General features: G+C 40.5%; 1 protein-coding gene across 1 annotated transcript in view; it reads right to left on the reverse strand.

Moving 5' to 3' along the window:
- Positions 1 to 22,234, reverse strand: part of ankfn1a (ankyrin repeat and fibronectin type III domain containing 1a) — a 100,435-nt gene extending 78,201 nt beyond the window's left edge. The window contains exons 1-6 of the mRNA XM_078937675.1: positions 21,266 to 22,234; positions 16,803 to 16,930; positions 16,452 to 16,688; positions 15,828 to 16,036; positions 8,664 to 8,896; positions 1,778 to 1,815 (exon numbers count right to left, since the gene is read on the reverse strand). Of these exons, the coding sequence (XP_078793801.1) occupies positions 1,778 to 1,815; positions 8,664 to 8,896; positions 15,828 to 16,036; positions 16,452 to 16,688; positions 16,803 to 16,918 (833 nt within the window). The 5' untranslated portion in view covers positions 16,919 to 16,930; positions 21,266 to 22,234. The remainder of the gene's footprint in view (positions 1 to 1,777; positions 1,816 to 8,663; positions 8,897 to 15,827; positions 16,037 to 16,451; positions 16,689 to 16,802; positions 16,931 to 21,265) is intronic.
- Positions 22,235 to 25,188: the final 2,954 nt, after the last annotated feature.

A 25,188-nucleotide genomic window follows, 5' to 3' on the forward strand; every position in this document is an offset into this window, starting at 1 on the left:
GAACAGCTGCACTTACTCAAGACCTCAGAATCAAAACTAAACTTCCATTTTGTAGACTCAAATATCTATCATGTTGGAAACTTAGACACAGTCCTGTGTCTAAGTGAGATCTTTCAAATCATTGTGTTTTTCATCAAAGGAAAATGAAGTTATTTGAATAAATTAAATATGTACAATGTCATAAAATGGTCGGCCGGTACCAATCTGGTTGGGAACAAGTGGAGAGTTAAATGAAAGAGAAAAACATTTAAACTGTAAAGCTGCTGGATGTCATAGATGGAATATTAAAGGTAAAAACAAGTGGACTATGATCCACTACCAGCATAGTAGAAAACAAGTCTGTGAATTGCAGCAATTATTTACAAAAGTCAGTGCGGGTATATGGCCCGTCAAACTCCTTAATCTGACCCCCCAAACTGGAAAAAATTATAATCATTAATCATTAATGTATTTTCTGGTGTGTCCCCATAGAAGGGTGAACTACAAATACATTTACCTTTGTATAGCAGAAAGTTTTTCTGCATTCATGTGGTTTTTGAAAGATTTGTTGTTTTTTTAACGTTCAGGTGTGTCATTTTTCCGATCATTCCAACATAAACGCAACATTTCTTTATGTGTTTTCACCTGAGGAACATCAAACCATTGGTGCAAGAAAAGCCACAGCATTGAAATAAAAACATGTAAATATATGTATTTATTTTTAATCAGAATTAAAGCATGTTTTTGCTCCAGATCCCATGGTATTAATTTCTCTTGTTAGGTGGATTACCAGAACACGTTACTGATCTGCTCTTGATTCGGCCCTGCTGTCAAATTTTAAAACCCTTTGTGGCCCAGGAGTTGAAAAGTTTACCCACCTCTGGTTTACACACACTGCTTTGCTGCTTTAGAAGGTGGGTCATGTCACCTGACCTCATCTTTTCAAATTGCATCTACACAAACCCAAATGTGCTGTAGATTTCCAAGTTTTTTGTGCATAAACCGTAAATACAACAACATGTTTGACAAAACTGACAAAATGAAACATGATGGGAATGTTTCTTAGATTTAAAACACTGAGGGGTAAATAGGCTGAGCAGGGAGAAGTTAAATGACAATAATGCTCAATCTCAGAGCAGAAGACAGCATGAAACAGACAAAAGCTCCCTCTAGCTGATTGATTTCAGCTCCCACTTTAAAAAAATACTGTTTCCGCTGGCAGAGTCTGTTGGCTGCAATAGCCAGATGTGAGCTGCTGAACATCCTCAAAAGAGCTCAATGTTCATCTTGCAGACCTTTTTTTTCATTTTTTGTTCTCTGTTGCCATGGAAACCAGTAGCCAGAGGCCATTGTTCGTAATAGCTACCTTGGGCTCCTAAACGTGGCAGCATTTGCTGTGTGGCAGCATATGCTTTAGAGAGTTTACTCGCCGTCTCTGAGTATCTCAGCTCAATAAAGCCAGTGACATAAAGTGTTGTTATGAAAAAGCTCCTGCTCTGCAGCGTGCCCTGTCAAAAACACCACGCACACAAAGAAATGCTGAAACTCCATTGTTGGAATGCTTTTCTTTTTCTTGAGGACTAGTGTAAGATATTATATTACTACCCTTTTTAATTCCAAGCAGCAGCAGTTCAGATTTGAAGCATGAAGTTAGACAAACACTCATCTCTGAAAACTAACCTTTGTAACAAAAAAAACAAAAAAATCTAATCACCAACATTTCAGCTGGAGAAATCTGCTTTCCAGCTGCCAACAAATAACAGTAGGGGTAGTAAAAAGAACAGAGGGTGACGCTTGCCTTTTCTTGCAGTCGTATCTTCCCGTTGTTCCCAGGCTCTGTCAAGACAACAGAGAAAATGATCAGCAGCTACGCATGCAGCATTGGGGGATGGGGTCAAAACTGTTGCTTTTAGTAAACCATGAAGGCAAAGCCTAAAACATAACTTACAATCAACATTAAACAGGTCTTATTGACAACAGTAAAGCATAATCTTGTCAGTAGCTCTGTTTCCGTTACACAGATGCACATATGCGTAAGGATTCATGGGAGTTTGCCATCCATCACACAAAAGCTTTGTGGATTTGGAGAAAGGGTTTGATGATGTCCCTTGCAGTGTTCCTCTGGGAGACATACTTCTCTTAAGCATCACTTGGTCACAGACCTCATGCCTCATGACCAAAGTTTGCTTCTTTAGTGACAAGCAAATTAAATTTCAGGTGGATAATTCTTTATTTCATATCATTATTTTGGCGCTTGACTGTGTTGAGTACAAACCCCTAAAGAAGTGAGGCTAATCACAACATACTGAATCTCTGTCCCCCACCACATGCTGACCTGCTCTGAATTTAATGAAACGTAAACAGCAGGGTGAGCTGCAGAAAGTACTTTTCATCAGCAGATTGGCTGGGATGCACAGATCTCCTGGCTGCTTATAATGCCTGGAAACGGTTTGTTTACAGAGACAGAGAGCAGAAGAACCCACTGTCATTGGACCTGCTCTGGGAGTCTGAAGCGCTAAACTGGCAACTAGGCTACTGTGCTGTTAACCAAGACTTCATGAACTTATCTGAATTTCTAAGGTCCATGTGCAATTTACGTGCGACAGACTTTGACATGTCAGTCAGTGGCTTGGGCGGCCGTGGTGCAGCGGTAGGGCGGTCGACCCGTGATCGTGATATTCCAGGTTCGATTCCCACCTTTCACGCCCATGAGTCGAAGTGTCCTTGGGCAAGACACTGAACCCCACCTTGCCTCTGGTGGTAGGCGGGCGCCTGTGTTTGGCAGCAGAGCGGCCACCAGTGTGTGAATGTGTGTGTGACTGTAAAAGCACTTTGTCCTTGTAGGTAGAAAAGCGCTATACAAGTATACGCCATTTACCATTCAGTGGAGGTGTTACAAACTGCAGAGACAAGAAACCTACAGTTCATTTGTAAACAACTGTGAAAATTAGGGAAAAATAGTTGTTTACTAAAAGTCATCACGAAGTGAAACAAGGATAAACAAACACTTCCATATCACACGTCGCTCCTAGGCAGAAAATGAGGGATATCTGCAAAAGTCCAATATTGTCCTCCCTTACCAATATCAATCACAATACATTTCCATGAACTGTGCGAATGGTGGATATATAATGGCGTAATTTATTGCATTTCTAAGCTGAAACAGCTTTTAATGATAGAATAAAAATGTTTCTGTTCAGGGAAGGTTCTTCATCGGCATGAAAAGAACAGAGCAGCATTTTGCATTTACTGGGCAATAAAGTGAAAGTAGCCATAACACCATACTTTTCTCTGCTTGTCCTTCCCATTGGGGGGGCATGCCCTGACTGAGCTGTGAGCTGCAGTCACAGCATAGACAGGGTGATGCTGGAAGTCAAGCAGGGAGGTATTTTTAATCGATTCAAACCCAGACCTCTTAGTTTTAGGGCTAGCATTCCATCATTGGTTAACTTAACTGAGTAAAAGTTCAGCTACTGCCTGTGGTCATGCTCTTTTCTGTAATGCACCCCTTCTTGGATTCAGCTTTGTCATTATCTGTGATTTAAAACTGTCATGTGACCCAGTGGGCCTGGGCTGAAATGACCCCTTTGAGGAAACCTTCATTTACAAGATGCAACATGAGGTCATAAAATCCATGAATGTTTTTTCCTTGCATGTTTGTATTGCTTAAGAGAAAATTGGTTTCAGTTTATTCCTTAAAATAAAAATGAGCAATCTTACTAATAAAAGTTGTGGGAAGATGGTCCAACCAAGATGGCAGCAGAGTAAATGCTCTTTACTCTTCAACTGGTATTAGTGTTTGTGGAAATGGACACTAATTAGTTTTTTTGTTTGTTTTGCTGAATGGTCACCCCCCACTCTGATGAAAATTGTATTTCTGTTGTTTTTTAACATATTTAGTGGAGGATGAAGGGACACATTTAAATAAACTAAGTTAAAATTCAACTTCTGAGTATTTTTTTGTATTCAAATTTTTGTGAATCAGGAGCAGAAAAAGAAACTCTTGAAAAACATGCAAACTTGTGGCACAGAAAGCCATAAGCTCCCTGTTCTGACCTTTTGGGAACAGGAAGGGGGCACACAACTCAGAGGCAAATTTCTGATCACATACTGGCACTCTGCAGAAACTATGTCCTAGAAAACGACCCAGGTTTCTTGATTTAGTTCTGAAGTCTGAAGCACAAGCCATGTTATTATTTGCAACAGTTTTTTGCATTCAAATGGAAACACTGCCACACTTAACAATTTTAAAGACTTATTTACCAAAAATGAGCAGCACTGCAACATGTTTTGACTAATGTTTTGTACAAAAAAATGGGAGAATGGCTGAATTGAAAACAACATCAACTGTCACAGTACGTCAGGATGACCCAGAGGCAAGACAGATCAGGCGAGGCTCAATGAAGTACTTGCAATTTAATGACAAAAAGCACAAACAGAAGATACAACACTGTCCTCAGTGTGGTCTAATGATGGCTGAAAGTCGTCTGAACAGTGCAGAACATACCAACACTAAGGTCTCAAAGAGGGACAGCACTGCTTTAACAAACCAATCAAGTGCAGGCAGCTGTGCACCACTCCACGGAGAACCACAGGTGAGACTGAGGGCAAAAAACTGAACTAAACTGTCAGACTGTGTCATTAAGAGGCTAGAGACATACAATATTTGCTGCTTTGTAGATATTATAGAGGCAAAAGAACCAAGCTTGTGGGAGCTATGTGGGATTGTGTCCAAGCCCTTGAAACTGCAGTAAAATAAACAACATAAGTGTTATTGAGTTAACACTGGTGCTAACAGGGTACTCAGATGTGTTTACAAGATATATGGGCTTGTGACAGGGGATGAGTCTGAGTCTGACATATGAACTCTACACCTACAGTCCATTCCATTCAGCATCATTCATTGCAACCAGACAGTCTCACATAAGACAGCTTTTCAATATGATATACATTTGTCAATCAAAATAGCGGGCAGCAGTTGCCCTCTCACAGATGTGGAATTGAAATGGGTTTTACTTTTTCACACTTTATATTTGGTCCACATTTTACCAAAGGCAGCTGTAAAATCTAATATTATAATTTTTTTCTGATTTTGTTTTTTGTTTATTTCATTGGACTGGTCATGGATCTCTCTTGGTGCTTCATTTTTATTTTATTCATAGAGACATTGGCAGTATAGCATTTGCATTTGTTTGCTATGCTGATGGACAGGCTGACAGACGAGGTAAGACAGGAATCTCCCTGGACAATGATGTTTGCGGATGACATCGTAATTTGCAGTGAGAGTAGAGAGCAGGTGGAGGAACAGCTAGAGAGGTGGAGGTTTGCTCTGGAAAGAAGAGGCATGAAGGTCAGTCGTAGTAAGACAGAATACATGTGTCTGAACGAGAGGGATCAAGGTAGAAGCGTTAGGTTACAGGGGACTGAGGTGAAGAAGGTGCAGGAGTTTAAGTACTTGGGGTCAACAGTTCAGTGTGATGGGGATTGTGGAAAAGAGGTGAAGAGGCGAGTGCAGGCAGGTTGGAGCGGTTGGAGGAAAGTGTCAGGAGTGTTGTGTGACAGAAGAGTGCCAGCAAGACTCAAAGGAAAGGTGTACAAGACAGTGGTGAGACCAGCTCTGCTCTATGGGTTAGAGACGGTAGCAGTGAGACAGAGACAAGAGGCTGAGATGGAGGTAGCGGAGATGAAGATGTTGAGGTTCTCCTTAGGAGTGACCAGGTTAGACAGGATAAGGAACGAGTACATCAGAGGGACGGCTCATGTTGCCTGTGTCAGCGACAAAGTCAGAGAAGCCAGACTGAGATGGTTTGGACATGTTCAGAGGAGGGATAGTGGATATATTGGTAGAAGGATGTTGGAGATGGAGCTGCCTGGCAGGAGGGCAAGAGGACGGCCAAAGAGGAGATACATGGATGTTTTGACAGAGGACATGAAGTTGGCTAATGTTAGGGTAGAAGATGTCCATGATAGAGTGAGGTGGAAAAGGATGATTCGCTGTGGCGACCCCTGATGGGAAAAGCCGAAAGAGAAAGAAGATAGAGACATTGGCAGTGAGCATTAGAATAAATGCATGCTGTGTGTTCACAGTGTGCGCAAGACTATTCATCTCAGAAACACGCCATCTATGGGTACTGGAAAAGCACCTGTGATTTGGGGGCAGTGTTGCTTCAGAAGCAAACACCTCACTGGAAATGTGTAAAACCAGTGAACATAAAAGGACTGGACATCGAGAGGGTGAGTGAGTACAGGTACTGTGAAGCTCATATCAACAATAAATTCGGACAGACGGACACACTACACTACTGTTGTTTACAAGAAGGGCTCCTGAGGAGGCCGAGGTCATTTGGTGAGTGGGACACTACTTAGGACTTTCTACTGTATGCGTCAGTAAAGTTCTATGCTTTGGTCTGTTGGAGAGGTCGGATTACAGACAGGGTCAAGAAAAAGTTAGACAAACTGATAGTGTTTGGGCTGCCCCCTGGACTCAGTGAACCTTATGTGAGAGAAGAAAATGTTAGCTGTGAAGGATATGGCGCGACTACTCTCAAGGCTATCTCACACAGCCACAATGTACATTTTGCACATAATGCACAGATAAAAACTGGTCATATGTGAATACACATAGAAAAAGTGGGAAAAGTTGTGGCCTTTACGTTAAATTTTCACAGATGTATTACGAATGAACCAGGTTAAAACCACATGAGATGTACGAAGAAACACATAAATCAACGTAGAACACGAACGGTGCGTGATTATTGCACTGTTTATATGCAATTCATTAGTGATTTCTGCGTCAATTATGTAATTTGAACGTGAAATGTGCGCCGTAAACGCGATAAAAAAGTTATATATTGATGAAAAGTCCGTTAGACATACGTGGAACAGTCGTGGCAAGCCACGAATAACACACAATTACATAAGATTACTTTTATGTGAAAATTGCGTAGAAACTATGTAAAAGATGTGTAAAGTGCGTAATTATCAACAGACCAAAAAATAAAAATGCAAAAGTGTACATTATAACAGAGATAAGCAATAAATGTGGGAACTTAATCAAATTAATCATATATGGAATTGGCAGTGGAAATGAGTCCATGCATTTCCATTTATTATTTTTTATGACATTTCTTAAAAGATCAGAAAGTTGCTAAACTTTGAGCCACAAAGAGACAATTTCTTACTCAGTAATGGAATTCTGTTTTTTATTGCATGATTTTTGTTGCACAATACTTTTCAAAAATGACCGTATGATTCGTGCTTTGGGTCAATTAATTTCAAACCCAACATCATATTTCATCTTAAAATAGACTTTTTGAGAATGTGCCTAGTAAGGTAAATATGCAAATCTATAAATGGCCAAATGTTTTGCAAATCCCTTTATCTGATCAGCAAACATAAGGTTTTCAACAAAAGCAGCAAACAAAGCAGCTGTAATTTAAAAAGATGTATAGTAGGAAGTCACACATCAATGAATGATGAACGCAAGAAACACTACAATTTCAATAAAATGTGTGTAATGGAAACGCAGCAATTGTTGTATTTTAGTTAATGCTCATGTCCTCCCTGTCTAAATTGCTTTTTCTCTGTGAATAACAGGGCCCTCTTCATCTTTTTATTCCATTCAACCCTTATTTATCTATCTATGTATTTGCATAATGCCTCTTTGTTTTCTTTGGAATAAGTGGATGGGTGGGTTTGCACTACCTTTGTTTTTGTTTTCCAGTATAGGTTTTAAGTGCAATACTACAAAATTTACTTATAATTGGATTGTAAAATCAAAAATATTTGATCAAATATATTTGTGCTGACTGGATCAAATGATACATGAAATTGGGTGATGCCCATCCAACAACGTGACCCAGATTCACGACACATTTTAAAAGTCCAGAAACAAAAAAAACTACCAATGAGGAAAACTTTTTTTTTCTAATGTAAAAGTTTTTATAAAATAAAAGTATTGAATCATGAAAGCTTGAATTTTGAGATGGCACAAGCCCTCCCAGGGCATCGGCGAGCCAGAGTGTGGCGCTCTAAAACGAGTGTGTCATTTGGGAAGTTTGACAAGAGCGGAGTTAGCCAGGTCAAATCACTCACAGCTGAAAACAAACAACACGCCGAAACAAATTGGTGCTGCAAAGTTCAACAGCAGAGGTCAACAGGAAGCCCGCCCACTAATCCTGTACTTACACAAGGGAGAACAGAGAAGAGCTGAAGCTCAGCTTCTCAGCGGGTACTGAGAACTGGCCCCCTCTGGCATATTTGCAGATGAAATATTTATTTATCCAAGAAAAAAACGTAATGATTAAAAATCCCTTTGACAGGACCGTCCATTCCTGAAATAGGCTCCATGGAAGACAAGTACGTACCTGAACACACACGTTCAACCACAAGCTGGGAACTGAATATTAGATAAAAACAAAACATCACCTCCTGCAACTTAAGACTGCCATCTTGGACAGATCTGTACGGCAGAAGTCTAAACTAAAGCTCTAAAGGAATGAGCCCCTCAGCGGCTCAAAATCTTTGGTAACCGACAAAAGACACCTGCAGATTTCCCCCATGAGACCAATCTTTGATGACAAAGGATCAGTTAAAAAATGCAGTTTTTTACTCACGAATACACCTGCCCAGGTCAAAGAGGTAACAGGAAGCTGCAGCCTCTGCAGAGCAAACTTTACACTCACCTGGATGCCCCGCAGCTTCCGGCAGCCTCGGTCCAGCCGGCTTAGCAGCTTCAGCTGGGCTCCATCACATGAGATGCTCTTCGTCAGCACTGGTTTCTCACCAGCCCATTCAGGTGTGGCTCCGCCTACACCACGAATGGGAAGGGCCCTCATTTTACACCCTGGTCGTTTGGCTCCAACTCCTGCCTCTGATGGAAATGGATCGGCGGAGCTGAAAGCACGCTGCAGCGAACCTGCAAGACGGAAACCGCTGTTACAAACACACACTAAAAAAGTTCACAGGTAGTCATAAAGTCAGTGAATGCACCACAAGAGGCATGTGTGTATGTGTGTCTGTTCATTTCTATGTGTTTGCCTGTGTCATGTGTTTGTGATAATGTGTTTGTGCATGTGGGTGATTATGTGTGTGGGGTGTGTGTATATGAGTGTGTCCATGTGTCAGGTGTGTATGTGCACCAATGTGGGTGGATGTGTCCGGTGTCAGGCTGCACAAAGCTGATAACCTGAGCTGCAGTATTAAAGCTACATGAGAAAGATGAGACTCGAAGCAAAAGAATCCAGTTCTGCACAAAGACCTCCACAACTACCTGAATTTAGATTTATCTGAAGGGGACAGGGAACTTCACAGAGTCAAAAACTGCAGATATTCTGGAAGATGTCTAACGTGGACCCCTAAAATTTACATTTTATATTCTCACTGTTATTTTCTGCCCTTTCAATTTGGTGTTGAAGCAGAAATTATTTCTGTTTACACTTATACACAAGCAGTTAATTTCTCTCAGTATGAATTCTGAGCTGATTTATTTAATTTCCAGACCTACTGAGAGAAAACGTGGAGGAAAACAGCTTCCTCAATTTCCTCTGGTAACGCTTTCATTTACAGTACAGTACTTACAGTGTACTTAAGTGGTATTTACATGGTACCTTTTAGGGAATTTACTGGGTACTTACAGGGTGTTTACATGGTACTTTTTATGGGACTTACTGGGTACTTGCATGGTATTTTTTTTGTGTCTACTCGGTACATACATGGTACTAGCTGTGTATTTATGTGGTACTATTTGGTTCATACTTATGTTGAAATCACGACGTTAGCTTCTTTATAAAGTTTGATCAGTTTAAATACATATATATATATATATATATATATATATATATATATATATATATATATTATTCATACAATATTTAAAAAAAAGTCAATTAACATGCAGGTTTTAATAAAAAGCTTACTGGCCGTTCATGCCGGCATCATTGATCAAAGGTTGTGAAAACAGTAATCATTAAGGTAAAGGATGTAAGTCACTCACTGTACATGTATGTTTTTGACAGACTTCTTTGGAAACATTATAGATACATCCAGGGCTCTATATTTAACCCTTGTGCCATCTTATAGGGTCCAGATGACCCGATCCTCACATTGCCGTGTTCTTCCTACCATGACAAAGGTGGATAAAGGTGGAAATATTTCATGTTATCCATGGAAACCAGTGAAGATCACAAATCATTGAAGAAAAAAGGTTCAGAGCACTGTCTAGTGGGTCTAGATGACCCAACTCCCAACCTTAAAGTTTCTAGGATAGCACAAGGGTTAATTTACCACAAAAGACACGTTTGCACAACATGTAAATACCTAGTAAGTATATTATAAATACCCAGTATGTACCACATAAGTATGAATCAAATAGTACCACATAAATACACAACAAGTACCATGTAAGTACAGAGTAGACACAAAAAAATACCATGCAAGTACCCACTAAGTTCCATAAAAAGTACCATGTAAAGACCCCAAAAGTACTCAGTAGTTACACAATAAGTACCATGTAAATACCACTTAAGTACACTGTAAGTACTGTACTGTAAAAGAAAGCGTTACCCTTCCTCTTTCTTTTACCTCTGCAATATTTTTAAAATCAGGAATATCCTGTCTAAAAATAATGAAGATATTTTTGTCCATGCAGTTATTTATTAAAATAGACTGATGTAATTTACTATCAGGATGTTTACAAACTTTCAGCTGGTCCAAAATGACTGAAGATATTTTTAAATGAAAAAGATCAGATGATATTCAGTCAATCAGTTCAGACAGAGGCAATTATCACTTACAGTAGTTCTCAATAATAATTAAAAAAAAAGGATCACATTCCAACTTTCAGGTCTGCCTGTTCATCAGAGGATAGATTTTGAAGTTTTATCTCTGGTCTAAAAAGACCCACTCCGATCATCTTTTGATCAATTTAAAAGTGGTCTTTTAATTATGATTTAGGCAAAATCTTTTTTTTTAAATGGTCGTTTTCTAGGATATAGTTTCTGCAGAGAGGCAGAAATTCACCTCTGGGGTGGGGCTGAGAGCTCTTTGTTTACACTCTCTCCTGCTAGCTTACAGCCCCTCACACCCCCAACCTAACATTAGCGGTGGAAGAAAAATGGTGAGCGATGTTGAAGCTGTCCAGCTGTATAGTTTTGAGCTCAGACGAGGAAAATGAAAATAAATGAAGAGGAACAGGGAGAGGAAGAGAGGAAGAGGAAGAGGAACACGTCCAGCATAATTTCTTTAATTTTTTTAAAGGTGCAATTATAAGCTTAATTTTCTTCTAAATGTCCTCATCATCAGAACAATACTACAAGAACATGTTAAAAACACCAAAAACACAGTTTTCATCACAGAAGGTCATTAAGCCGCAACACTCTCATGAACCGCATGACTCAAAAACCCTTTAGATCACCTGGGTGTAGTCTTTCATGTGTTCCAAGATTCAAAATTTATCAAAACAGTTTTTCAAGTTTCTTGTTTCTAAAAGGCCTCTGACCAACAGAAGCAATCAAATCAAGCCTTCATTGTTACATTCAACATTCGACACAAATAAGTGTGTCTTGCCCTAATAGATTCTTCAGAAGCTCTTGCACATGAGCTGGTTAATGATGTAACCAAAGCACACAGGACAACGCTGTGGTCGCCAGCTGCTTCAGCGATGCATCAGTGAAGCTCAGTGTGAATATTTGATGAGAAGGAAAACCACCTGAGTGACAGATGCACAGAAACAGAAAACTTCCTGACCTATTACGCCAGTATTGCTGCTTCACTCCAAGTGGAAACACTGCCAACTAAAAATATTTTGCAGTAGACAGATGAGCACAAACATTTCTCCAGACTTCTGCTTTTTTTGCTAACATGTTGGCATCTGAACACCTGAGTTCAGGAAATGATCATCACAAAGATATTATGCTAATTAAATGGATGTCAAACACTAAATAAACACAAGAAAATAACACATTAACTGTAAGAGATCTATGCATGACAGCACACTGAAATAAGGAAAACATGGAGGTGAGAGAGGAGGACGCAGCCAAGAACATTCATATCCACATCCTCAGTGAGGTCAGCAGGAACAAAACATGTAGTTTGGACCTTGAAGCTGAGGAGGATGCTGATCAAAATGGGAAAGTTGTGGAAAAAAAGGTAATGAGAAAGTCCTTTATTGTGAAAAAAAGAAGGATTTAAATAAGGTTTAATCCAAAGAGTCAGGATTACAGCAAGAGAGGGGGGTGATTGAAGTCTCACCTGGTTCTGGGTGGGTTAAAAAAGGATAGAATAAAAAGTAGTCTGTGTGTTAACCAGCCATCGCACTGCGTTTGAATCTAGTTGATATCTAAAAATGAGTCACATTTTTTCGCAGCTTTTACTGAGAAATTAATTTATCTGTAAAATAAAATCGGAAGGATATAAGGAATATAATTGTCTATCACCCCCACCCCCACTTCCAAGAAATGTTCCATTCCTGCTGGCAACCTTGTTGTCATTTTCTTTGTCTGTTTGGATTCCTCTCCAGGTAACCACGACAACCAAGGTCTTGAATCAAATGTCTTGGGGAAAGAAACCCAAACATGAGCAGTAAATATGAACTGGAGATAGCCTGCAGAGCCAGTGATGATGGTATAAATGCCTTTTTGGCGTCAGCTGCTCAGTTGTCTCCCTCTCTGGGGTCTATAAGTTTGCAACAGGAACACGTTGGAGGTTCCTCATCCAAAAATATTTATTTTCTGATCATTTTCTGATCAGCTTTATTATCTGGCAACATCATAAAGCTGGAGTACAGCTCCTTCAGGGGGTTGAACGACAAGAGTTTCTCATCCTTATCTTTGCAACTTCAAGTGGACTGCAGCCAGGGGTGGAGCTATGGAGGGTCAAATGGGGGCAGAAAAAAGGTTTGCCAACCCTCTCTTATTTTAAAGAAGCATTAAATAAATAAAACTGTTGAAATATATATTTTTTTCATTTCCAAAGTCTTCTCCCTTTGATACACCCACTTATTTTCATTGAAATAATGAAAAGGATGGAACCTGGGCATCAGGTTGTAACAGATTCAGATCAGACTCCAGTGAGAGACAACAGCACCATCATGTGGCCTCATCCACACATGGAAATTTCTCTTCTTAACTCCTGAATTGAAGGAGGAAGATCAAGGACAAAGATTGTAAGCACTGTCATGCACTCAAATAAATAACTCATTGGATGAACTCAATTTAATTGTGGACAGGATTTCCATCCAATGAATATGAGTAGCCCCACCTCAGAAAACTCTTCCATGTAATGAAATATAATTGAGTTAATCGAACTCAAATTTATCAAGAAAGGCAAGGCACAAAATGTCATCTGACGCCAGTAATTGCCCAGTCTTGAACCTAGCACCTCTGCATGCAAATCCCAGAAACGAGTCTACTGAGCTGACACCTTTATGGTAACTTTCATACGCCAGTTTAATCAAGTAGAATCATTTTCTCTATGAATGAGGTTCGTCGTGTATCGTCTTATTGGGAGTAACTGAGTTAAAACAATTCTGCCACAGTACGTTTTTTACGTCGAAAAACACGAACGGAAGTTTTCTCTCTTCAAAAAGTCGAAGGATTTGAAGGATCAACAGTCATAGCAGGCATTAGACGAAAGAGCTGAACATTTTAATAGTTGAATGGGTAAAATAGGTGAAAAATTGTAGCCGTAAAACAGCAGAAGATACTATAAAAAGAATAAATAAAGAGAAACAGAAAAACTGCATTCAACATGCGCACGGCATGCCCCTTACTTGAACTAATTTATTTTGGATTACTGGAGTTCATAGGTGAAAATATTAATACGTTTTGTATTAGGTCAATTAAATGTAGATACATGATTTTAAAATAAAAATATTTAAATAAAACAAACAGAATTTAATTGTGTGACATGAAAGAGGGGCTTGAATCCTTTTTTTGTGTGTATCTAAGAAACAATATTCCAAATAAGAAAAGACAGAATGAACCTGTTGAACCAGAGACAAGAAAAAGTAGATCACCAAGATTCACGTAAGAAAGAGGCAGGGATTTAATAGAGCTGAGCGACAGAGTTAAATATGGTCTGCCAAGTGAAGAGAGGCAGTAATCGTTTCAACAGGAAGCTCTTATCATTCTCCAGACGGGAGGTGCTGAAGATCTGAGAGACTCACACAGGAAGTGAAGCTCCGCTAAAGAAACAAACAAATCTGCTGAGAGGACTATAACCTCTTCACCACTTCACACCACTGCTGCAATGTTTTGACTTCACTCCAGCCTTCTCTCTTCTTCACAACTAGCACAATAGTGTGCTCCTCCCCAAGCTAGTTTTCATTTTAGGCACATTTTTTTAAAATGTACCAATGTTCAGAAAAAATGTCGTTTTATTAGTTTTATTAATTTAATTGGATGTTCAAATTATATGGGAACTTGACTGAGGGAAAAAATGGTTTACTTCCGGATCCAACCAAATGAAGTCAATTCAGTCGCCATTCTTTCGCAAAATGGACGTGGCCATGTTGGAGCCAGACATCCTTAATAAGTAGTGATTGGTCCAAATCTGTCTGAGTTCATGTTTCTATGGCAACCACTCTCGCCAATCAGGAGCTAGTGTTCAGAAGGCCACACCCATAGCACTTGGAAGCGAGTGACACAAAATCTGTCAGTAAACCATTTTGAGTCATATGATTTGTCTGCTAAATAACTTGCACTACAGAAAAAATATCATTAAAAAATAGGATAATCAGGAGCATATAAAAAAAGTATCAGATCAAGAATGTCTCAGATCTAGCTGTTTATTTCTCTATAGAAAGTGTATTGTATGGGATTTTGGCTTCTTGGAACCAGCGGGTTCTTTCTATTAGAACCAGCAAGAGGTGAGGGGTCAGTCAGTCCAGGCCCCATATACAGTCAATGGTTCAGTTTGAGACATGTGAACAAGACAGTAATAAAGATGGTGGACCGTCTCTGTAAAGCCAATTTAGGTGACTTACCGGTAATTGGATCATTTTGTAAGCAACTCATAAAAGGGGGTCTGAACTGCTCCTAAATGGGACCAAATCCACTCTATCTAGAGTTGAACATTTGTGTCAGCTTTGGTTATACCCAAATGTCCCCCTCCCCTCAGGTCATCCATGAAAACAGTCCATCTTTTGGAATCCTCTATTAATAACCGAAATCAGTCAGCAGAATTCCTCCCATTCTGCTTCTCTCCTCAGTCCACAGTCCTGTCCCTTCCCACATCGATTACTGCTCTCTTTTTTCTGTAGCCTCCTCCCTAAGACCCAGTCGGTCCCGAACTCTGCTGCCTGGATCATCACAAGGCATGTTTCTTCTCACCACACCTTGCCCCTCCCTGAAAGTAGTCCATTGGCTCCCTGTTCATTTCACAATTCAATTTCAAATACCTCTGCACGCTTTCAATGCTACCACCTCCTCTTCACTCCATATTTTTTCTGACCTTCTTGATGTCACATATTTTACCTGTTCCCTCAGATGCTTGTCTTCATTGCATCCTCCGTCTTCCTCACCACCATGAGGAGCAGACCTTTCTTCCACTCTGCTCCTCAACTCTTGAACCCATCAAACATCCTAAGGATTGACCCACTTTACTGTCTTTGTGTCAAACCTCAAAACCCTGTCATTATCTTTTTTCTAGAGGTCTTCTGTTTTTTTAAAGCTAAATAGTTGATTTCATTTTGTCTTTATATTTTGTGTAAAGTGTTCTGGGGTATTTTTCAAAATATCTGATACTATCTCTGACACAGTCATTTGATGTTACAATTATTGAAATAATTGTAAGAAACTTGAATCATGTTTTTTTGTTTTGTTTAGGATGATGAAAAACAACTGTTTGACCTGCAGAGTTCCAGTGAAGTCCTCCAGGGCTCGCAGCAAGCCGGCGCCGTTTCTTGATGATTACGCTGCTCCGGGAGGTGGAATCTGGGGCTGAAGGTTTTGAGCTTTGCTCTGAAACAGCAGAGGGTGTGGAAGACATGTTGGGCAGAAAGGGTGTGGAGAGAAACATGTCTTCCTTCCCAACAGAAGAGGAGAGGAAAGTGTATTCTCTGGAAAAAAAAAAAAAAAACATAAACATGTCATCTTTGTTAACTCAGCAACAAACAGAAGCTCAAAAAAGTGGTGGTTTCATAAAGCTGGTCGTTGCAGATGGATGCCCTTATCAAATCTAGTTTTGCTGACGGTTTTCTTCCTTTTAGGAGAGTATTTATCTTTACTATCACTTTTTGCTCATTCATTAAAGAGTTAAACGAAAAAGTCTTAAGGGTCATATGTTGTTGACTTTACATAAAAACACAGAAAAGAAAATCTGGATTTATTGAAATGATCTGGATTGAACCGGATGACAATCATGATACATTTTTTCTTCATTTGTTGCTTCCTGCTTAATGTTTAGATCATTGAACCAGCATCCATCTTGAATTGTCACATTATAAAAAAATGAATTAAAATCATCAGCTTTACCTAAAGAGCTTATCGGTGTCTCCTGGCTCACTGCAAGTGGAGAGGCGCAAGCTGGATGCTGGAGAGGGAGATGACATTGCTGGCAAGTAAGAGGAGTGGATAGACACATGGGAGGAGGACAAGGATTGGGAAGAAGTCAGGCTGGAGTCCAGAGATCTGGGCAGGAGCAAATCGGATGGCATACACAGCCATGTCTCCAGGTCCGAGAATTTGGAAAAGCTCAACATCTCCAGAACACTGAGGGCAAACAAAAAACAGCCCATGTTCTCTGTGCATCCGACTCATCTTTTCAGAATATAATACAGTGACACCCCTTGTTGTAGTCGGGAACCAGTATCAGAATCCCATTACCTATCATCCCCCGATTTTGGGATATTATCTTTCTCCTCTGTAGCTGGGAAAATGCAGGAAGCCCTGGAGTCTTTGGCAGACAGGAGAACACAGGAGTTGTCACTGTTTTCTGACATCTTCAGCCATATCTGTGGAAACAGAAGTAAGATTTATGTTTACTCTATGACCTGTTAAAAATGTTAAAAACTACAAAATGAATATCAAGAAACAGCAAACTAAGTGTTAGGGATCTGTTTTCATTTTGGGACGACAGTAATGGTCCAACATCTTTTACTACTTTTTGTTTGAAAGCCATCCAGATCATGCTGTTCCATCTAAAACCGAAATCAAACTGATATATGCACTTTCTCACTAGCATAGAAATGAAGGTTTTGTCTTTCATTTGCCTGGTGAAAGGGGCAATGTTTAGACTAAGGCTATTGTAGATTAATTAGTTTATGAATGGGCTGCACCATGGTGTAGCGGTTGGCCCTGTTTTGACTTCTAGCTGGGTCCTTTCTGCGTGGAATCTGCATTTTCTCCTCGTGCATGCATAGGTTTTCTCCAGGCACTCCATAGGTTCATAGGTTTATTTTGACTCTGACTGTGGGAATGTGAGTGGTTGTTTATCTCTGTGCAGCCCTGAAATGGACAGCAAACCATCCAGGCTGCACCCTGCTGTCGCCTGAAAGTACCTGCGATGAACTCCAGCAATCCCCCAGAAGAACAAGTGGGTTCAGAAAATGGATGTGTGAATAGTTTTTGGTTACTGAGATAAGTAAAACTACTTACATTGTTGGCTAAATCAGTTTTTTGTTTTTTTTAACCAGTGTGCCGCAGCACACTAGTGTGCCGTGTGAAATCACCCTCATTAACTGATCTAACAACATTTCCCTCCGGAGACTCAGAAAAGGCTGGAGTTCCACCACCTCACCTCATCACCTTCTACCAGGGCACCATTGAAAACATCCTGAGCTTCACGTCCTGGTTTGGCAGCTGCAAAGTTCAGGACAAACAACGGCTCAGCAGGATTGTCAGGACTGCAAGCAGGATTGTTGGTGCCCCTCTCCTGATCCTGGAGGAGCTATATGACCAGAGCAACCTCCATCATCAGGGACCCCCAGCCCCCCTCTCATGGACTGTTCTCCCTCATGCCATCTGGGAGGAGGTTCAGGAGCATCAGCTGTAGATCCAGCAGGATGCTAAAAAGGCTGTGAGCCTGAACAGTCTGTCCTCCTCATGCATTCATGCTATCACAAACTCCACTCTGCAACAAGACCCAAGGATTACCCCCCAACCCCCCACATAACCCGAAGACACAATACATGGACACAGACTCTAGCAACCCCCACCCCCCCCCCCCCCCATAAACAAGAACTGCTGTTATGCACATAGTCACCTTCTCACTGAATGCTGGTCTCTATTCTACTCTACTCTTTTTTATTCTATATTTAATTTTTTATCTTTATTTATTTCACTTAATTTGTATTCATCTTATTTTTATTCTAGAATTGTTCTCTTACTGCTATTTTATTATTGTTGTTTTTTTGCACTGTCATGCTAGTGAGAATCAACATCTTATCTCACCCGTGTATTTCTTCGCAAATACTGTGTGCGGAATGACAATAAACCTATCTTGAATCTTGAATCTTGAATTTTCCATCTCCAGGATTTCAGCTCTGTGTTCATCCAAACAGGCCCTGATAAAACACTAAGAAATTACCTATATGAAAGATCATAAAATACTTTTTTCTTTGTGTTTATTTGATTCTATTAAGGACATTTTGATTAGAATGACGGTAACGCGATTTAGCCGCAGCTTCAGCTCTGATTTAGGAAAAGTCCCGACCCTTTAACTGTCTCCACCAATCATTCTTGGAGGCTTAATCACATGTCATCAGTCTGACCAATCAGAAGTGGTTACAGTCTTCACTTCCTTGTTCTGATTCTGCTCATAAAGTCTCTCAGTTCCAACAAAAATACCAGCTAAAGCTCGTCTTTAGCGGTGTAGCTTTCCACAGAATCCGGTGTCAGACCGTGGAACAAGTGAACAAAACAATGAAGCTCAGAGAAGAGAGTCTGTCTGACATCACTACATCTCCCAGGATTCATTGGGTTAAAGTGACAGTGTCTCAGCACGCAATGAGTCTTCCTTTGACGTTTTGAAACCACAACGAACACACAAACAGTTTTTAAAACTTCTAACTTAACTTTGATTCCATCTTTTAGAAAAACAGCTGCAGCTTCCAGCTTTTTCTGCCACAATTATCACTAAAATACACATGAGATCATGAAGGGACTGTAGATCAATACAGACTGAGTTTCTCGTTTTTTAAATTTTGGATGCTGGTGTGCCACGGGATTTTTGTCAATGTTAAAGTGTGCCGTGGCTCAAAAAAGGTTGAGAAACACTGGGCTAAGTAATGGCGAATTTCTCCCCTGTAAGCACCGAAGTACTTTTTCTTTGGCTTTAAGTTCAGTTTATCTCATTGTGTTCAGTTATGCACTTTTTAGTTTTGTTTCTGCTCTCAACTGTAACAACAACAAGGTTTCTAATTAATATTTACCATTTCTGCTCATCACCATAAGTGTAAAAAAAGCCACATTTACTGAATTTTTTTAAACTTGGCTGCTAAAAATCCTGTTTCTCTAGTTTTAACATTGGTCATGTTTACAGTAGCTGCGTTTCCAAAACTTTATCGAATATCCAAAAATGTTGAAAAAAACACAATTATGCAATTACACCGTTTCTATTAAACCCTAATTATGCGAATGAACACAAACCAACTCACGCGATAAGTCATTCAAAAACATGGCGATGGATGACACCAAAACTTTGATTGACAGCAGATAGATTCAGATTTCTGCCACGGCGCTAGCGCTCATCATCATCTATCTTCTTCAGCCTGTGGAGGGGCGACACCTTACACGGGGGAGCAGCTCCGGATGAAGCCACTTTGGGAAAACTCTTTACAGTCACAGTCCCATTCAACCTATGATCCTCCAATCAGTGGTCAACTGCTCTACCGGTGAACCACGGCATCTGTGCCTTTTGTGTTGACTCATAAGGTGGCAATCACAGGCATATAGGTCAAATGAGTGTCGTGCTATTGGGTGGACTGCTCTAAATAAGCTAATTCTAACGACTACTATTCAGTACTGCTGGCTTTTCAATCAGAAAAAAACCCTTAGTTTAAATTTTTGACATTTTTAAAAGATCATCAAGAGAGGTTTAGCAATGTCCTTAATATTCTGATCACATTGTTCTGCTGAAGTGTTAAAATTACTTTAAAAAAAGCCTGGGGCAACAATAGTGCACATTGGCAGCAATCGTTTTTTATTTATTGACTTTGAATAAATATGGCTGCCTTCTTTTGTTTAGCTTACATTTGACCGTCAAACGACTAACTTTAAAAACCCACTTTATTAAAAAAATGAATTTTTAGTGTTTATAACATGATCTTGTGACATTTTTCTGAAAATGAAGGACATATAAAAAGAAAATTAAGCATAAAATTAGGAGCAAATGAAAAAAAAGCAGCTTGTAGTTGCGAGACAGAAGCTCCTGTGGCAAGCCAGAAGCTTCCTGCTCTACTCCATTCTGATGCATCCACTAGACCCAATAGATTCACGTACGCTTTGCTCGTCTGAGCTGGCGTCTGGTTTAAAACTGTACAGCTGGATGGCTACAATATTGCTCGCCATTTTTGTTGCACCAGTCGAGGGTGTGGAAAGTGCGTAAACAGAGTGATGATGGGAAATGCTGCAGGCTTACTCCACACAAACAGTCCTGCTCACAATTTAGATGCAAATGATATACTGCCACTTTGCAGAAACTATTTGAAACTATTATATAAAAACTAAACTAATTATGACAGCATAATCATATTTAAAAGACCACTAGAAACGCTTTGAAAATAGATCAAAAGATCGGAGTGGGACCTTGATGCAATGTCAAAGGTAGACAATGATCTCTGAAGATACGATAGCACAATCCCCAGCCAAAGCAAAAAGCAGCCTTTTGCCATTCAGGGCAGATGAATGCCACAAAAACTGGAGTGGATTATTGCAATGGTAAAAAAATGCCCTTCATGTGGAAATTAAAACAATGCATTTAGACAAAAGACCATGTTCCGACAGTTTGCAATGAGAGTTAGCCACATGTGTGGCACTTGGTTTACAGCTATATTCTGATCTGAAATCATTCAACTCTAGTGATTTTTCATTGACCAGAAAAGATCACCCATATCAGATATTTTTCTTTAGTCTGTGGAGAAGTGGAACGACTGTTGCCATGGTACCCATTTGTCAGGGTCAAAAGTTACTGGACCTTCAAGGAACCAGCATGCAAAAAAACTGACCACAATTGAGCAGAAACTCACAATATAACCATAGACATGAAGTCTGGTGTTACATAAAAGCAGCTGACACAAGGTAAAGAAAGTCAGTTTGTGCTATTTCAAATTAGTTAAGCTTAACTTTACCTTCAGTGTGCTCCTTGTACAGAATCAGCATTGTTTCTTATCCTCATCTTTCCCTCTCTTTCCTTCCCGCTCCCCCAGCACAGAAACATCTGCTCAGCCTCGGCTCCTGCCTGTAAACGTGTCTTTGTCCGACCCAGAGTAAAACATCCCAAAATACAGTGGGCTTGGCCCGGCAGGCTCACATTACAATGTGGTTGGGTGCTGGAACAAATGCCCACGGCGGCACACATGTGTAGGCCTCAGCCTGCCTGACTCACTGAGGGGACAATTACCGTGCGACGGAGGGAGGGGGGAACCCGGGCTCTCTGTGCATCCGCTTGTTATTTCAATGCTCATGTTTACAGATCAGCTGAAGGAGGGAGGAGGAGATGAAGGAGAGGAGGAAGGAGCTGATTTAAGAATGCTGGAGGGGAGTGGCATGCAAAGAGAGGATAAGAGAAAGGGGAGGAAATTCAATGAAGACAGGATGAATAGAGGAGTGAGGAAGTAGAGACAGAGGGATTCAAAACATGAAGAGAACAAAAATAAAAAGTAAAAAAAAGCTATGAAAAGGCATCAAAAAGATAAAAAAAATAGAAAAGAGCTGTAACTGGAACTGGGCAAACTATACAGGGCATACATAAATACAAAGTTTAAAAAAAAAGCAAGAGATGGAAAAGAGGGTATAAGAACCACATTTCTGAAAAGTGGATGACAAGGAGCAGGGAAAGGAGGAGGAGGAAGTCATTTATTGTCCAGATCCTTTTGATATTCAGAGATAAATGGAAACAGGAAAGGGGCTGTTTACGTCCCACAGCTATTTGGAAAAACACAAACAACCTCACTGTCTTCAAAGATTTCAGAATTCATATCAGACTTTTAGACCCTCAAGCTGACCAAAGGAGTGAGGTGTTAGCCGCAGGATCAACCCAAATATCTGTAGACAATGGGATATGGGTTGACGTTTTTCTCCGGTTGATAATTGCAATATTAAATAGATAAAAGCATATTTCTCTCCTAACTTGTTCCTGTTTAAAGCAGACCTGCAAACGCTTAAATTAACATTAACTTTAGTATCAGAGATTTCGGCATTCAGACTCCTCCTTTGTGGAACAACACCCTGTTTTAGTTTAGGTGGCTTCATGATCTCTGCCTTTTTTAGTGGGATTCAGACTGCATGACCCTGACACACTGTTTTGTTGGTATGAACACCAGAAATCCTTCCAGCAATACCTATATAACGCATGCGCTTTGACCTACCATAACTCTTTGACCATTCACGCGATCAACGGGAATCAGCTGATTCTGATGCCAAGAAAAGCAGCTTTTGGCACACGAATTATTGCACACATTAAATGCAACCCTTTAAAAATGTGCAAGTATTGCATAATCAAGTGTGTAAACAGTTGAAGAGTTAGGGTAGACAAAAAAAGAAACACATAGACTCCCCAGGGCTTGTTTTATGGTGGTGGTTGAGGGCAATCCCACCCTTCCACAAAACTTTGTTACTAGAGACTGCCATGTTAGCTTTCAGCTAATCAAATGAAGATAGAACCACACCAGGGGAAGTATTACTCAGAAGTCCTTAATAAAATCTTTACACTTTAGATTTACACCAAGACGTCATGTTCAACTACAATTAACCTTTTGTAATGGGAGCTGTCGCTGGCAACAGCAAATAACATTCTATGAATTACCGTAACTCTGTGACCGTTTATGCAATTTACGTAATTCTGACTAAACTGAATCGGCGTAAAGCTGCTATTCTCCATGTCAGAATGAGTTGGTTTATGCTAACGTAAACACTTCACTACTGTATCGTGTTTCATATCAGCGCAAGGCCTCACAATTAGCTGGAATGGGACGGTTGAAGAGTTACGGCAGTCAAAAGAAAATAAACAATGGAGCTAAACCTCCGCTGTTAAAGGGTTACATGAACATTACTTCCTCTTTCAGTACTCCAAACATATCTTCACCTCAAGAAAAAGTATGAACCAGCCTATGCTCTGATTTGTTTTTGTGTCCTTTTAATTCAAACTAAAACTTGATCTCTGAAAAGTGACATCGACATCCCCTGTACTTGCTTTTTGTTCACTGTCTTTCAAGTCCAAGTTGACAGTTGTATTGAGGGCCAGTAATTTGAGACCACGGCTTCTGCGGTTCCATGTCAGCCGAAGGCCTCTTTCAGGCGGGCTACTTCTACACATTGAGAGAAGTAATCTTCCACCAGAAGGTATGTGGTTTTCTCCCAGAAATAGAGATCTGTGCCCACTCTGGGTCTCCCTGCACTGGTGTTGTCAGCATTGGCTTTTCGTGTTCTGCTTTCTGTTGAGAACAGCTGAAGAAATGTTCCACTATTTGGCTGATCTGCATGGAAAGCCCCCACCACCAAATTGATTGATAATAATAATAATGCTCCATTTTATTTAAAGCGCATTTCATGAAACTCAAGGACACTGTACAGACAAAGGTTAAAAATAGACATTAAAAGCACAATAAATATAAATATAAAAGACAAGAATCGAAAGTGAATCAAGAAGGGAAGGCAGAAATAAACAGATGAGTTTTGAGTTTAGATCTGAAAGTAGGCAGAAAGTCTATGTTACGGAGGTCTGGAGGGAGGGAATTCCAGAGTTTGGGAGCAGAGCAGCTGAAGGCTCTGGTTCCCACGGTGACGAGTCGGGCCGGAGGAACAGAGAGCTGAACAGAGGAGGAGGACCGAAGAGAACGGGAGGCGGTTTTAATATGGATGAGGTCGGAGAGATAAGGAGGAGCCAGGTTATGGATGGCCTTAAAGGTGAACAGGAGGAGTTTGAATTGGATCCTGGAGGTTATTGGAAGCCAGTGCAGCTGGTGGAGAACCGGGGTGATGTGACTGAAGGAGGGGGTTCTGGAGATGATGCGGGCAGCTGAGTTCTGGACCAGTTGAAGCTTATTGAGGGTTTTTTGTGGGAGGCCAAAGAGGAGAGAATTACAATAATCTAAACGGGAAGTGACCAGACTGTGAACCAGGATGGAAGCAGAGGGGACAGTGAGGGAGGGGCGTAGACGATTAATGTTGCGTAGATGGAAATGTGCTGAGCGAGTAATGTTATTGATGTGGGACTGAAAAGATAGTGAGCTATCTAGGATGACACCCAGACTCTTCACCTGAGGGGAGGGGGAGACAGAAGATGAATCAATGGAAAGAGTAAGACTTGTGGCTTTGGAGAGGGTGGATTTGGAACCTACTAGAAGTAGCTCGGTTTATCGCTATTGAGTTTGAGAAGGTTGGAGGTGAACCAGTTTTTGATTTCAGATAGACAGGAGTGGAGGGAGGAGGGTGGAAGACAGGAGTCAGGTTTGCTTGATACATAGAGCTGGGTGTCATCCGCAAAACAGTGAAAATTGATGTTAAATTTACGGAAAATATTGCCAAGGGGAAGAAGATAAGAAATGAAAAGAAGAGGACCAAGGACAGAACCTTGGGGGACACCAGAAGAGACAGAGGAGGGCTGAGATTTAAATGATTTGAGATGAATGAATTGGGTTCGGTCTGAGAGGTAGGATTGAAACTAACGGAGGGGGGTGGAGGTGATGCCGAGGGAGGAGGATGGAGTGAGAAATTGTATCAAAGGCTGCACTCAGGTCAAGGAGGATGAGGATGGTGAGGAGGCCAGAATCAGCTGCAATGAGAAGATCATTGGTGATATTCAGGAGAGCAGTCTCAGTGCTGTGGGGGGACGGAAACCGGACTGAAAAGGTTCAAGAAGATTATTGTTTCAGATGATCATAGAGTTGGGAGGCGACTATTTTCTCAAGTATTTTGGAAATGAAGGAAAGGCTAGAAATTGGACGGTCATTATTGAATAAGTTGGGATCTGAAGCAGGTTTTTTCAGGATGGGTTTAACAGCTGCCATTTTAAAAACTGATGGACAGTACCAGATGATCCTTTGTGTATGTC

The sequence above is a fragment of the Oryzias latipes genome, chromosome 19 (assembly GCF_053564925.1).
Source record: "Oryzias latipes strain Hd-rR chromosome 19, Olatipes_Hd-rR_3.1".
Classification (NCBI taxonomy): domain Eukaryota; kingdom Metazoa; phylum Chordata; class Actinopteri; order Beloniformes; family Adrianichthyidae; genus Oryzias; species Oryzias latipes.